This window comes from Solea senegalensis, linkage group LG13, assembly GCF_019176455.1.
Source record: "Solea senegalensis isolate Sse05_10M linkage group LG13, IFAPA_SoseM_1, whole genome shotgun sequence".
In the NCBI taxonomy this organism is placed as follows: Eukaryota; Metazoa; Chordata; class Actinopteri; order Pleuronectiformes; family Soleidae; genus Solea; species Solea senegalensis.
In genome coordinates, this window is record NC_058033.1 from 10,797,315 (window position 1) to 10,814,417 (window position 17,103).

Genomic DNA, 17,103 nt, shown 5'->3' on the forward strand with positions numbered 1-17,103 from the left:
TTTACATACAACATTCTCGTCTTGTTTATCGACAAATTCTTGGCATTTTTTTCTTTAATTTGTCACTCGTTTGTGTGTCTGACAGCAGTTGTAGTCCCTTACCAGACAGGCTGCGAGGACGGGCCTCAGCCAGATCTGAGATGGCTCCTGTGGTTACGGTCTTCTTCATCCTCGAGCCTGATGCGGCAGCTCCCAGTGCAGGCTTTGTCAAGGCATCATCGCTGCTTGCTCTTTTAAGCTAGAAACACATCTGCTGTTAATATCTACTCTGCGTGTCTACAAACATGGCAATGATGTGATTTGATTCAAAATGACAGTTCATTTAGTTAGTGGTAAAAGACTGTGTTTGTGACTCACCCTGCTGAGACGCTGGTCTGAGGCAAGCATGTTGGAGGATCTGGAGGTTTTCATGGCTGTGGAGGTGCTGGAGGAAGAGGAGGGGACCAAGGAGGCTTGTTTGGCTCGCTCCTGGAGTCCCGGCTTGGGCAGCCCCATCTTGGTGGCGCCCGTTTTCAGCATGGCTGTTTGTCAGCTAACTACACCTGAGAACAGCCCAGAGAAAGAGGAAAAAGTTAGAGAAATGTATATGCCACTGCAGTGCAGTGGTTGTACATTTCAAAACTCATATATACAGAATATATTAGGTTATACACAGTTCACTTATTTTAAATTATTGAAGTAATTATAGTTAAATTACTTTTCTAATAGTTTATATACTGTATGTCGGTGCTTATTTATTAAGTTCTTGTATATTTGATACAGAAGAAAACCATTTATTGTATATAATCTTTGTTCTTCATATATATACATATATACAGTACTGTGCAGAAGTCTTAGGCCACCATTAGATTTTGTGTTTTAGCAATGCTATAACGACAATAGAGGATAACTATTTCTATTTCACTGGAACACATCCAGAAGCTATGGATGCAGTTTTTTGAACAAAAAAACAAAAAAAAATCTGAAAAAAACAAAACATCCTCTACAGGTGACAAGTGTTTAGCCAGATCTACCCTTACACTTGAACAATTACACAGCTCTGTTAATACTGGAGTGGAACCTTAATTAATGTTACAAAATGTTAAAAAATGTCTATTGTGCCAGGTTTATTCAAGACATGCTTGAGCATTACATACACATGTTGCATGAGTTAAACTCATTGACAGCTCGCTAATATATAAGACCAGCTTCAAGTCGCATCACTTCATTCCAAATTCCAATGATCACAGAATTTGACAGACAGAAAAAACAACAGAGCTGGTGGTGCCTGAAACTTTTGTACAGTACTGTATATATACATATATATATTATATTATAAAAAAAATGTAAATTCACTAAAGTATAAATATATAGTTAACTATTTGATCTATGTATATGTATATATATATATATATATATATATATATATATATATATATATATATATATATATATATGAGTCCAAACTTCCCTGAAATGTCAAAGTATTATGAAACTACATGGGAAGGGGAAACACAGCAAAACAGGCAGTGCCTTCGCATTGTGTGAATCAGCACGCTACACCATGTTAATACTGTCTAGGCAGTGACATTTGTGTCTGCTTCAAAATATACAAGCCAGGCATTGATTTGAGGGCAACTGAGGTCAATCCTGTAGCAACACCATTCAGCTGCCTCCTGATAATGAGTCAACACACAATCTCTTATCTAAATTGTTCAAACTAACGGCACTGAGTGACACACACCTCTATCTCCACACGTCTAGCAGGAGGCATGTGGGCAGCTGGCAGCTGCAGCCACAACTGTCATTACTCTGTTAGGAGTGTCATTAAAACACATTCATTTTTTGACTGACTCCAACAGGATGTGGTCACACAGTCTGTTAAAGGTGTGTGTGTGTGATCCACAGAAGGAAAAGTGCTTATCTGAACAAAGGGAGGCTGTAGGAAATGGAGGGATGGTGATGTGCACTTAACCAGGGAGAGAGTACAGTGGTAAAGAGCTCTACAGTTCCCAGAGGAGAGGCCAACTCATTGATCGAGCTGAGGTAACTGATCCTCTTCCTCCGACAGCCACAGAGAAACCCTCTAGCTTTTGCAAACACGTACACAACATACTTCAGGAAAGCACTGTTGCTGAGAACGGCCATTTCCCTCTGTTCTTAACTATTTATAACTACTTGGACGAGTGATGCTGCAATAAAACACTACACTAGCCGCCAGTCGGCAGATGTACAAATAATATTATGGGACATAAAAAGACCAGAGTGGGCATGATCCAACTCTGAGACCATAAATAAGATAGATACTCAAATGTTCCCATCAAAGGACACAGATGTTGGGACATTTCTCACTGCTACTAATTACTGCATCTATTAATTAATCAACCTAATCTGAATGTCTGTAAACACTGAGGTGGGATCAACACAGGGGAAACCAAGGTTTGAACTCAAGTTTTAAATTAAACTGTGGAACTGGGCAAAGAGATTGAGCGGAATTTAACGCTAAAGCACCTCCCTTACATGTTACTGTTCTTTAACATGTATTAACATGTGATATATATGTATATTGATGTTTCTATGTGAAAATCATGTGAAATCTGAAATGAGTTGTTGTATTTCAAGTCAAAATGAACCCCATCTTTCAAAATAATTATCACATCAAACATCCTAAAGGGTGTGGCTATAAACCCACGAGACCATTGAAAAACAATAAAAGGATTTTTGTTTGGAGTTTTAGATATATTTCTCCTTGCTGATCTATCATATGATACAAAGACCTCTCTAGGCAAGATCCTGTGACTAACTACTTGGGCCATGAAGTCTAAAACCTCAGCTGTGTGATGCATCACCTCCCTCAGATCAGCTTTCATAGTTAAGGCACCGCTCGATCCCAACCATGCATTTGACCCACCTCTCAACCTATCGTGTTGTTACAAAATGAGGAAGTGAGACAGAATTGAGGATGTCCCTCTTGACAATACGCTATATCTCTTTTAAAAATCAGAGAGGAAACTGAGCAACAATCTAACCTTTCTGTGGAACCAATTAAATCAGAGAGTGTGGAGTGTTTGTGTCTCTGGACCACAGTAGAACTCAGTCATACATCTCTATGTTCCTCTGCAGACATATGATTCTCAGGAGCCAGAACTGTGTCCCACTTACTTAACCACGACCTAGTTGCAAAGCTAAATGTCTTTGAGAGACATACAGCAAGGTTATATTTCAAACTTAAAACTAGCCAAGAATGAAATCAGCTATTGCACACTAAAGCATGCACAGTCTGACAAAACACAAACATGTAACTTAATTACACCGTGGTTTACGCCAACTCTGAAAAATAAATCAGAAAACCAAATGTAATTTGTGGTCACCACAGCCATTAGTAATGGATGGTCATCTGTCATAATTAAATTGGTTTCAAAAACAGGAAGATTCATTTAAAAGGCTCAATATGTGACAAAGCATCAAAAGAGTTTCTTAGATATTTTCTGACAGTTGCTGTCAGACTGGCCCGCCGTGATGAGATAAGGAGAGAGCATGAGGAGTCGATAACAGCTGACAGCACTTGGCAGTTTTGGATCTTGGGTTGAATCAGTATCTTGCATAATATCTCTTAATCTGATAAAACAATGGGGGGAGAAGAGTGAACACCGTAATCATGAGACGAGATTCAAAACTGATGAATATTAGAAATACGTCAAGATCTAGGAAGGTTGAATTTTACATGTCAAACAAAACATCACAGTATATCTCCCTTAGTCTACCCAGTCACTGAAAAAAAATACAAGTTCACAACAATTACTGTAATTTACTACTTCAAAGTAGAAGGAGGACTTGTTTTTTTACTGAAAAAAAACCACATGCACAATTATTTCAAGGTGAAACCTGCAGTGGAAGAACTGCTCAGCAAAAAAAAATGCTGAAACAAAACCAATAATTACTCTGTACAACCCTACTATGTACCATAAGAGTCAGAGAAAATACCTTCCATGTACACATTCATAGCATGAACATGTAACTTGTCCAGTTCAGTTTGCCATAACCACAAATTGCCTCAGATTATGGAGGGAAATCCAAGCAAACCAGGCCTGACCATTCTTTGACCTTAAATGCATGTTGTTCTGGAGAATACGGAGCATATGAGAGGGGAAATGTAATGTACCATCTGTGTATGAAGAGTGAAAACACTGTCACTGCCATTTATACAGACATTAAAAAAAAGATCAGTGATGAGAGGGGAAAGTACAGTCCTAAAAAGGCTACAAAGCGTATTATAATCAGACCTTTTTGTTTAAAGAAAGTTCAAACATTGCAATAAAAAAGGTCAAAACCAAAACCCTCATACCTACAGTATTTTGAATTTAAATCTGCCCCCAGTATTTGGATGGCAGGTTGACTTTTAAAACGCTAACATGGATCGTAACATATGAGCAGCATAACATACTGTTCATTTAGTTTCTCAATTCTTTGAAACCTTGTGTAAAACGTTCTTTCACTGTACTCCACAGGCTGTCTGACAGAAATGTAAGAATGTGAGAAACCTGCCAGATATATCAGCAGCAGACGTTCCTCTAAGAACATTTCTTCCTAATGTTTCATAAAATTACTTCATTTTTTCCGATTTCAGCCGACACAGTCTAAAGTCACAATGGGAAGAAAAACCCTAACTATTTTGCCTGTAAAAAAGTCAAACAATGCCTGAAGATAAAAAAGCATGTCATTATCATCGGAGGGCTTACAGTGGTGAGTAATGACAGAGAGGATGAAAACAAACAAAAACAACAGCAGTGAAGTTGACTCACGTGTTAGGACGCTGTCCTAGAGCCGGCCCTCTTCAGTTCCCTGAAGCACAAATTACTAAAAATATTCAACCTTTGCTGAGCTCCATGGGGAGATCCACAGAGGACAAAAATGATCAGGAGCAACAGCCGCCTGTCTCTATTCAGCAGTTAAGATGAGGAAGTACTGACTACAGGCTGCCAACCGCTGTGCTGCAAGTATGCTGTTGCCTCTCTTTCACTCTCTCTCATGCAAAGAGGAAGGGAGCAACAGAATCTCAGTCATGGTATGTTTTTTTTCCTCTCACAGTTTTTCCAGACACTTTATTACTTGTGAAGAAAAGACAGCGAGAAAGTGAGGAGGAGGAGGAGGAGGAGGAGGAGGAGGAGGTGGAAGAATAGATCTCCACTAATGGACTATGTGAAATATGGCTTATGGTTTCTACTACGGGTGATCACACATCTTAATACCATTGCTCTCTGAATGAAACATTTCCTGCCCTTTGTTAAGTGGTTTGCAATTTGAATTAACCTGGGACAGAGTGTGTGTGTGGTTCAAGACACAACGGCTCCATTGTCATTTGAAATGAAATATCTCCATTGTATAAAGCAAGTCTGCTGTTTCAGTGACAGTTCTACATGTAAATCTTGTCTGGTTTATTATGAAAATTGAAAATAAAAATTTGATGTAGGACATTGTTAATGAGTTGTTTATTTCCTTTGTGCTGCCACCAACACTGACAAAGCTAGCCTTTGTCCCAGACACACTTCATAATATGAGAGTGGATGCTTTGAGGAGGGGTCTCTATTGTTTCTTCTTCCATGCCGCTCGGATTCTGAGTCAATTCCAACAACGTACGGCATGCCAAGGCTATAGAGCCTGTGGGTAGAGAGTGTTCTGCACTCTGGCCTGCGATGAAACATGCTTCAGTTTGTGGCAAGTGGTAAACTGAGGAACTTGGTCTGACCACACCCCTACACCACCACAAAACTGCCTTTTAAAAAGGGCACTGCAAAGGGTTGAGAAACAGTTGCAAATGTTTTTTCAAGCACTTTTCAAACACAGTTTTTACACTGCTTAATATTTGTGTGATTTGACTTGAACTATATGTCTTTGACTACGCTGACGCTGTGAAAGGCAGGCGCCATCTGTCTATCTGTATCTCTACAGATGGCTTCAATGATTGCCATCCTAACAAGTTAATTGTGAACAATCAAAAAGATGTGCACAGTTCACAATCACAAGTACTCATTTTGTCTTAACTAGAAATAATACATAGTTAAATGCATCATACTATAACAAACCCCTTAAGGGCAGATGTTGAGACATTTTACTTAAAAACTCACCACTATGAGGTTTATGTTGGATGAAACTTCAATTAGAGGGCAACATTAAAGCTGGAGCCATGATTTGTTTTTGAAACACTCTATTTAGCTTTTCTTTTCCTTTTTTTCCATGTCCAGATAGTAGTCTGGAAAATGAAGAAGAAAAAAAGCTTGCAATAGCAGGCTACACTCATGCAGCAGATACATCTCACCTCCTCTTCTCAGCTTTCCCTCAAAACACACAGAGCACAAAGCAGAGTGGAGGAGAGAGCACCGTGAGGACGGCTTTGTTGACACTGACTGCATCATGTCACATAATATTGTAATGAACTACACAGGTAGACAGGTTGTTGAGTGGCAGTTACACCAGAGATTCAGTCTGTTTAGTCCGAAATAAATGATTGGTGGTGTTAATTACAGTATGTAATGGGTATTAGGATTTGGTGAGAGAGTCAACAAAAAGAAGTATTTCAGAAATCCATTAGATAGATAATAGCTTCAACTGAGGACTATGTCAATGTACTTGACTTTTGTGTCAGATATTTGACTAGAGAAGTAAAAACATATATTTGTATTCATCCAATGGAGCCTTTATCATGTCAACATATTTCTTTAAATGTGACATAAAAGAAAAGGCTACACAAGTAGCACTGCTTAAAATGTCTTACTCTTAAACAAAACTACTGCTTCCTGATGAATGGTGTGGACAGCCTTTTACTTCCTGTGCTGTCACCAGCTGTTTTTGTCTGAAGTGCCCAATTAACCTGTGTAAGTCACTAGTGCAGTAGGCCTGCAAAACCTAATCCATTAATCAATGACTTAATTAATCAGCAACTATCCAGTTTAATTGAGTTTTATATAAAATAAAACCATGTTCTTTGATTTCAGTTAAATAAATGTGAGTGTGTTTGGTATGTATTTGGTTTGTAGACAAAAAAAAAGAGAAGATTGTCATTTTGAGGTTTGGGAACTAACAGGATAACCTGCAGCTTTATAGCGTAACAAAATTTTTTTTTTTTTAAATGTATGAAACTAAATCGCTTTCCAATAAGTGGCAGTAGTATAATAAGAACAATGACACCAGTCCCAATATGTCTGAATATAGAGCACATATTGGTGGGAAAGCAAAGAACCACTTCACTTCATGTCCAACTCATTTACTCACACTCACCACAATGACAGACCAGTAATCACCAGTACACTAAAACTGTAAAAATAGCCCTATGGATGAAGACATCACTAAGAATTTCCAACAGGAATAATCTACTTTAGCACTGCCAAGACCTATGGCAGAAATGACATCTAAACACTTCTAAAAATGGCAAATAAGGAAATGGGAAACAACAGAGTCCTGAGAGCATAAAAGAGACCAAGCATTGATAAATAATGCTGGAACATAAAGCCATGTGGCTGGATGCTCTCTAGGTGAAATAGGTCTCAGGAGGTTCCTGTGATTGTGTGTTACGAGAGACTTCTGGGACAAAACCATCAGCTGAATAATGCCTGCTTCTTGTTCCCCGCCTTTTTCCTCCATCTGTCCACAGGAAAGAGCGTTGACTCACACTCTCCACACAGACACAACAAAAGTGCAGCGATGGTGAGTCAGCTTATCGTGTGGTTAGAGATACTGCTCTGGATCTACCATGCTCACTAGAAGCTGAGCCTTTACTCTCATTATTAATCTAAATGTGGAGAGAAATAAAAATGTATCATAGAATTTATTGTTATTGTTCTTAAGACATATGAACTACAACAGTTAATTACTGCCACTCCAGTATAAATGAAAATATATCAGTATCAGTAGTTTCATATTTTAAGGTGATAGTGATCGCTATACCTTTTTGCTGGAGTGGCAGTAGAACCCTGCTGCCATAATGAACCGTTTTCTATATTTAAGATGAAAATGTTTTAATAAATTAGTTTTAGTTTTGATACAATCACAGCTGAGGATTATATACAGTAGACATTTACAGTAGTACATTTAAAGTAGATTGTTTAAAGAACAATATACAATGAGGTTGAGCGGTAAAAAGCAAGCCAAAGAAAACTTGTAAGACATTTTTCAACAAAAATAAACACATTGTCAATGCTGCATTGGCAGGATTGTGGAAAAATTGTTTGATTGTTGAGGTTTATCCACAGGGTATTAAAAGTTATTAACTTTTCAGGATCTCATCTCTCAGTCCTGAGCTCCTCTCTTCAGATGAGCACACACAGACACACTCATACCCATACGTGACAGTTGAGCCGAGGCAATCTTGCCATCTCTAAAACAGTCTGCTGATACTGACAAGAGTTTTACTGTCTATTGCGTCTTTTTTCCGACTCTAAACAAAGCACAGTGGAGCTTGCAGAAGTGTTCTCACTCTCAGATCTCTTGATTTATGTTATGCTAAAAGGAATTATTGATCAATAACGCCTTAAACTCCTGCATACTGTACCGTTATTGGCAGCAGCAAGAACAATTTGTAGTGTGGCAACAATATAATTAGCTGTTGTTTTAGTCTAATTAGAGTCTTCTATAACCACAATGGCATAGTATAAAATAAGACACTGGCTGGTTAATACATTCATATCAGGAGTACAGGAAATAAGCTAAAAGAGATTCTACATCCTGTTTCTTTAGCTGCTGTGATCCACTGATGCACTGCTACCAATACAAACACTGTTCATGTGATGACATCACATGAACTATCATAACAGCTGCATTTGTGAGCATCACATGTCATAGAGCCATGAAGTGCAGAACAGCCAACTATGATGTTGTTGATCCATTTCACTTTAACAAACAGTTTATTTTCATTTTTGAGACGATATTATTGCATTAGCAACTCAGAAAAATATGAGAACTAAGCTTACATGCATGCATGCATAGGTTAATGTATTAATTATGCTTCACCACTTGGCACTTCTGAAGCATCTGTACAACACCTGGATGTAAGAAAGAAAGCACTGTGTGCAAACTCATTATCTCAGCTAAAAGTGAAACAGGAAGAGTGTGGGATTAGTGTGTTTCTCCTGCTGTGAGAAGGTCTCTATGCTCCCTCTGAGTTCCCCTTTAGTCTGCAGGGACCTGAATCTAGTACACATTTCAACAAGACACAAACTTCCTTCCCAAAAGCTGCATCAATGAGGTTTGACCTCTCAGTTTCACAAAAAAACACTGCAGAATATCACACCAGCCACAACACGTGTCTTCAGATCCAATTAGACAAAGCAGGTCCTGTATTTCCATCATGGTACAGTAAGGTTTGGTATGGTAAAGCCCTGGGTCAGGCTTGCAAGCAGCTAGACACTGCATTGACTCCCATTCATTTTGACAGCCTCAAAGTGTTATCCATAATCTTAACTATAAACAGTTAATGCCTAACCTTAACCATTAAACTGAAGTTTTTGGTCTCCATGAAGACCACTGGGACCAGTAGTCCCAGTGGTCTCCTACTGGTTCTGATATGGTCAGTGTTTATGCAAGAAAATGTCCTAAAGAGGTAACAAATACACAAACCTGACTTACAAGGTAAAAACAAAACCGGCCTTGCTGTTGTGGCAGGTAGGCATGCTGCAAAAGTGTCACATTTTCCACAGTCATTACCAATTAGTGAGATCTGCTCAAAGACGAGATGTCAAACAAAGGAGAACACCAACAGCTGAACAAATATTGGCACACAATAAATGGTCCATGAGAACCTGAACTTCCAGCTAATACCCAACTTCTCAGAAGTGGTAGGTATTGTGTCGCTTTGTTTCATGTACATTGTGTTTGAGGCTATTGTTGACTTTTGTGCTAAATGTCTCTTTACACAATGACACTGATTTAAAATATTGCTGAAAGGAGAAAGAACACACACAACAAAAACAAAGAGCCTTTAAAGCGACCATAGACATATAATTGGCATTACTGAGCAATTATTACATAATATCTTTTGAACATAGTATTATGTCAAGTGATGTGAGAGAAACCAACATTTCTGCATCTCATCCAGACTACAGATGCCAGACAATAAACATTAAAAATTAGTAATAATATTGCAAGAGAGCAATCCTGTTACTGCAGCTTTTAGCATGACACTAACATTTCTTTGCTGAAAACAGAAACTCCTTCTCAGCATATGAATATAAAACAGCCTACAATAAAAACTGCTGTTTAGATCAGCCTCTTTTAGATCAAAAGAGGAGAAAACTGCAAGTGAGGAAAGTACTGAATTGACAAGATGTACAGTATAAATGGAAATTGGGCCCATAGAGTAGGGGTTCCCAAACTAAACATTGGTTTCATTAATATATATTTGAACAAATTTGCACCTTAATGTCAGACTGGTTGTTTTTTTTATTATTATTATTATCACTTTAGGCTTCCTCTTATTATGTCCCAGTGTACCAGTCTGTTGGAAGGATATGATGTTCATGGTCATGTTTCAAGGTGTTACATGAACTTTAATTCAATAAATATTGTTTGATTTCATGTCCCGCTTGTGCTGAATTCTGCTGCATTGAAGTGCTGTGTTCCATAACACGAGTATCAGTGCTTGTAGTGGGAAAAAATAAGCGTCAGTACTCCCATTATCCATAGGCATGCATCTCTTAGTCTATATCAAAATAACTTAAAACTGGATTTATGTCTCACATTTTGCCAATTTGTAATTTCCAACAATTATTTAAATTTTAAGCACACAGTCCATTTTATTTGGTGCCGTGTTGTTATGCTGTTCCTCCATGACACAAATGTGGCAAGGAGCCAGTGAATATAACTTAACATTAATGAAAAAAAGCCAAACACAAGGGGGTCTCCCTTAAGGGGTCACCACAGCGGATCATCTGCCTGATAGATATTGTTCTTGTTTAACAATAAAAATAAAAAATTAGAAATAAGCACTAGATTCTCTCATTAAGTAGTGCACCCTGAAAAATGACTATTCTGAACCATAATAATGAATTGGACAGATAACCTAAACAGAGTACCGGCATCTTGTGAGAAGTGCACACAGCTCTGAAATGCAACAATAGAACAAACCAAAACACTAAGCTAGCCAAAGTGTAAAAGAAAATGGTCCAACATGAAAGTGTGGTGAAGTTAAATAGATTATGGTGGGCTGCTTCCCTACATAATTAATGGGGAACATTGGGTATCATGTTCTTGGAGAGGGGCTCAATTACCCATTCCTGGATCTTAAACAGTGAAATTAGAAAAACGCCCCTTTCAACCACTCTGTTGTTCATGATCCATGACCCTACATGTGCACATTTATCCATTTAACAGGTACACAAAGCCTAGATCCTATATTTTTGGACCCATCCAAGCAAAATTAATGATGTAGTAAACTGCGTCAGCTCACAGTAGATACAACAATTCATTATCTCTGTCCTCTTTTCACCCTGCATTCAGTGGCAGGAGCTGAGACAGATACAGTCTTCATGTATATTTCATCTGCTTCATTCTCTGTTTCATCTTTCTCAGAGCCGGCCTCCCTCGAGAGGCACACTTCCTGCTTTGATGGTGTCAAAGTTCTTGTCTAATAAACAGTCAGTCAGAGCCACGTCACAGAGCCTTGAGTTGCTTTCCTGTCTGCTTGGCCACATGTATGATGAGTGGGCGGATTCCATAGAAACGTTAACATAGTGTCCATGAGAACTGTGAGGGAACAGAAAGATGACACAGTATACAGAGCTCAGTGTTTTTCCATACTGGAAGTACCAGAGCCATTTAGCAGAACTGGTGTCCAAACTAAACCAAGGCCTTTGTCTTTTGTTTGTTTTTTTTGAGTTTGCAATAGTACATAGACTTATGGCATAAAAAAATACCTGAACTACTCTGTGGGTGTGTTGAATTTGACTTGCAATGAAGAGGGACCACAAAATATTACAATGGGCCAGACATCTTTCAGCTGCCAAGCAAATATTTTTACAACGCTCCCTACACACATCACATGTCACAGGTGTAAACCCGCTTGTCCTGTTTACCTGGGTGGAATATCACATCTGTCTCGCTCTTCACTTCCACATCGCATATTTACAGGTTGCTGTTCTTGCCCATAAGCTTTCACTGTAGCCAAAAAAAAAAAAATAAGTGTGACATTCATGTGTTGAGATAATATCTGAACTTTACCCAGGCGACCCATTTACAGCAGCATTCCTTGAAGCCAGCGAGTTGGGCTGTGATGCTTTTCAAGTATGCAGTCGGTTTCCTGGACTTTGTTTGAATTAAAAACAGAGCACCACAGGAAAAAGATATTTGGAGTCGCTTTTCTTAACAGCTAAAATATACTGTACGTCCAACTCTGAGATGAAAAGCACTCATGTGCCAGTATATGCATTTTATTTCACTGTTCTTTTCATAGATGACACACAACAGATAAGGTAGCCAGGCGAAGAAGTTGAGCCAGTGGGCGCAATCATGTCTTTGCAAAATTTGCAGTGTTTAGTTGGCACACATAACTAGCTACAACATGCTGACAGTACCATGAGCAGCCTCACGTTCTGTCTGAAATAAGACCACTCTTGTTTATATGCACAACCACATGTCATTCACATGCTTTTAACCAAAGCAAATTGCAACTAAGGGACAAGCGTGTGTGTAGTAACACGTGAAAAACGACCTGAAGTAAGTGAAAGGCTTAATAAAACAAACTTTCGGAGATCAGGCAAAGATGCCAGGTGCCAGGCAGGCAGGTTGGGGTGTCCAGAGAGGAGAAATACATCTTCAAAGGGTTGAAGACAGAGAGGAACGCCCTGCTGTGGCAGCATTGAGCAGCTCCTTGCACCATTGAGGAACCACAAATGAAAAAGAGTCTGGAATGTGACTATGTATTTACTGACGGCATTCCACACCAGTTCTCATTCCTGCTCTTATCGGATCATCTAACCTTATCGCCACAATTAAAGCCTCCTCCACTGCAGTATATGACATGCCACTCTAACTGTAAGCAGACAAGGCCTTGCCTCGAGGAGAGATAGCAGGTCTTTCATCTATGGCAGTGGTTTTCAAACTTTATACCAATTACCACCTGAGAAAATACTGAGCCCTCGAACTCACACCACAATCACCAACATTAAAATACAGTGGCATAAATAGGCCGAGCAAAGTCAGCTACGAACTTTTCATAACAGGCAGATTTATTCCCAATAAGATCATTTGCTCTCTCATCATCCTCCGCTTCCTCACATATACTTCAGACACTGATATGGCACAATTAGATTAAGATGTAGGGAGAGATAAGGTGAGTCTAATTATTATTATCCTCATCCTCACTCTGATCACATACCCTGGTATAAGCTTGCGTAACCATGGTGGTATATGTACCACAATTTGAGAACCATGGATCTAAGGAGCTGACTTGAAACTAGTATGTTATTCACAAATAAACTAAATATTGGCAGTTATATTTTTTGCTTGAGAAACTTGAGGCAACAGGCAACATTCATGTACCTTCATGTTCCTGTCTGATCACTGTCATAAAGACACAGTAGCAGCTAAGTAAGGACATGGGTACTGATCCTTACGATCATGTTGTGCTGTGTCATAATAAGCAAAATACACCAAAACACATTCACTATGAGGTGTACACTATTCCCTTCATCTTTTGGATACAGAATGATCCCAGTGGCAAAGGGAACAACACATGGGAGCTTATCATCTACTGCTGCCTCCGTTGGTACGTTTTGGCCACTTAGGTAAATCCTAACAAAGACTTTGAAACAACAAAGTCACAAAATTACATATTTGAACCCCTGGTTGAGACAGAAGTGTATCAGAAACGCATGAAAGCCATGGATTTTGGTATGCAGTCAGCACTGAGTGATTCCTCAACCACATTTAAAAAAAACACTGATCCACCCATTTAAAACACTTTAAAGGACAGAATTGTCACTCCGCATCGACTGGCAGCTCATTAAGGCCAACACTATGCACAGCAGTTAATGGACTTGATGAACTCAGCACCTACAAGATGAGCTGCAGCTTCAGGTTCAGGACAGAGGGGGGAAAGATGATCAAACCCAGGCTGAGTTAAATACATAATATAGATTATAATTATTTCCATAGATAATAACTAGTTGGTGACTTATTCACAGAACTATATACATGAGGTCACTCCAAATGCTGTTACCCACCCCCACCCTGACTCGTGTCATGTCAGTTACAACATGCAGTTGATGGACTTCAATGCTGTGAAATTAACAAAATTGGATGTGGGACACCAGCACTGTTGAGGCATATGTGGGACAGACAACACTTCTGTCAGGAAAAGGCCTCCCCTCCCTTATAATGTAGGCAATGCAGCTGAGTTTACAAGTCCTGTAAATGTTACATGCAAGTATAGAATTACACACAGTAGCTTAGTCGGGATAGTAGCTTGCCATAATGAAGCATTTAAGGATCTATTTGAGATACAAAGAACAAACTTTCACAGCTAACTAAAAACAGCAACGCCTCATTGGACCAGTTGACATGGCAATGATCTAATTAAGAACAAATGGCCAGCTGATCATGTGAAGAAAATCTGCTTGCAGTGCACTGAGGTGGGTCCAAAGAAAAGAAGAAATGCTTGCACTGCAAAGAAAAGGTTCCAAATTTCCTAATTTACTGCCAGTGCCAATAACAGCTAAGTGTGAAACGTACATAAAAAAACACATGGGAACAAACCAGTACAACTACTTTGGGAAACAATATTTATAACTGCATGTATCAGAACGTACACAGGCTTAAACCAGAGAAAAAAAACAAGAAATACTTAAATACTAGCAGGTGTTAAAAACGCTTAGTTACTGCACATAAAGATTGAAAACCACTGTTGTATTTTTTTTAAATCTATATACCTGTCTAGTTGGGCTGAAACAACTACTCGATTAATCGTTCATTAATCAATTACTTTACGGTGACATTTTCACCCACAATGCAGGTTAATTACTACAGGATTCCCTTGGCAAAGATAAAAGCATGGCTGTGTTAATAAGGGGTTTCACTCACTGTATATCATGTGCAATAATTCTGTAATTTGAGACTGTAATTAAGTCAGAGCGATGTTAATAGAGCAGAGGGAAAGTGTTGATGAAGTAGGGATCCTGTTGAACTCACTGGTGCAGCGTTAGCAGCTGAAAATTCAGCATGGGCACTTTAGAATGGTGAGAAATCAACATGTAAATGTGGCGGTTATTCCATGTTCTCTTGTGTGACATGTCACATAAGCGACACAGTCAATTAGCGTGAAAACATGTCCACTGACTAATTACACGTCGTTGTATGAGGGAAGAAGACACACCGACTCAGTCATGACACACAAAAAAAGTATGGTCCTGCCGCACTGACACGCGTCTACTCTGACGTAACGTTGTTATTGCTGTTGCTAACAATAACCATGTCATTTTGTGACGAGACTCTCGTTAAATTGTAACGACAGCGGAACTGAATTGACAGTAAAGTTTGCACATAAGACGCCCATGAATCGGATAAAAGAACGAGGAAAAAAAGCATGTAGACTCTCAGGATAAATGAGTATTAGCCATTAGCTTCAGCTTACCTGTTCAGTATCGCTGCGGTGCCGCGGTGGTTTGACCAGGGTGATGCTGCTGCTGCTGCTGCCGCCGCCGCCACACGCACGCGACTCATCAGCTTGTCACCAGCAGCAGTGGTCACTGTTGGAGCCGGTAGGTGGAGCGCGTGGATCGAATTCAGTTTGGTGCAGTGCGCGGGGAACTCTGGGAAACGTAGTATTTTCTGAGAGACGACAGGAAGGCAAAATAAAAGTTTTCAATAACGTGTCATATTGTACATGGTATTTCAGCACATTTCTTTAAATACATTGTTGCCTGTTTTTTGCTTCCGTTGTTATTTCCGTGCTGTTCCTATTCTACATTGTGCTGTTGCGTCAATTAAGGGAGAAATAAACCGTTTTCATGCAGCGGCTCCACCTGCTGTTGAAATAAAGAAACTACCACAAGTTATAAATCCAAAATATTTTTTTATTGACACTTAAAAATGAAGTACTGTGGCATTATCACTTTTTAACGAGATTTGTGTAAACGTTTTTTTAATATATATATATAAATAGTTTTCTATTATTTCCTTTTTTAATTAAAGTTTATTATTTTATTGTACTATCCGCTGAGCCGACCCCTAAAGAAGAAGTGACAGATTTTAGAGTGTCAGTTACCCTCCGAATTCCATCAGAACAAATGGGACATACCTGAAAATAGTCGTGTTGGTCACAGTGGGTGATATTGGTAGCCATTCAGTACAGTAACAACAAAGTCGATTTCGTGCTTCCTATCCTTAGTATATCGTAATGTAACCGAGTGTTTATGAAGGACTTAACTATGCAGCTGAAATAAATTAATGAGATTCGGAGAATCCGTGCAGATTAATTAAAATTAATTTTACTTTTAGAAACACATTTTCGCCTTAACACCCTTCACTTCCCCTTCACCCTAGCCTTCAAAATAAGAGCCCTTGGCTCAGGCCACACTAACTTCCTGTCCAAACCTCTTGTCTTTGGTAACAAAAAATAGCTGATAGAAACATCGTTACCTGTTATCTTAATATTTGTCGTACATGTGTGTGGTAACCTGGTTCCGCAAAATAAGAAACACTCCCTGGTATCACTTCACTGTTTATTCAGGAACGTTGCGAGCAGTTACATGATCACTCTATTAACGTATATCTACATCGATATCTATCTATATCTATATACATATCGTAGCTTTCATAAGATCAAAGGTCACAATTTACTTATTAGATGGATGGATGGAATGATTTTCTAATCGAGCACAGAACCTATTAGAGTAAATGCCGCTGTAAAATAAGTGAGCTAGCAACCGGTTGTTGCGTCATATCCGTTTCGAATGTGCTGAAAATAATTGAAATAAAGCTCAAGAGAAACGAATATTTAAAAAAAAATTGCTATACAAATATGTGTTTGATTTTAATTCGTTTAATATCACGTGAATATATACATATTCTTCATTTGTGTTTAAGTCGTGTTCAGTGGAGTCATAACTGTCTCGAATGTGCCGCGTGGTCATTTTTGGC

At 38.9% G+C, this 17,103-nt stretch overlaps 1 protein-coding gene across 2 annotated transcripts in view; it reads right to left on the minus strand.

Moving 5' to 3' along the window:
- Positions 1-15,678, minus strand: part of specc1 (sperm antigen with calponin homology and coiled-coil domains 1) — a 78,803-nt gene extending 63,125 nt beyond the window's left edge. The window contains exons 1-3 of one of the 2 annotated variants that reach the window (XM_044041987.1): positions 15,596-15,678; positions 358-542; positions 103-238 (exon numbers count right to left, since the gene is read on the minus strand). In XM_044041987.1, the coding sequence (XP_043897922.1) occupies positions 103-238; positions 358-519 (298 nt within the window). In that variant the 5' untranslated portion in view covers positions 520-542; positions 15,596-15,678. Of the gene's footprint in view, positions 1-102; positions 239-357; positions 543-4,781; positions 5,055-15,595 lie in introns of those variants that run through there. The other variant, XM_044041985.1, reaches the window with a different exon arrangement.
- Between the last annotated feature and the right edge of the window lie 1,425 nt (positions 15,679-17,103).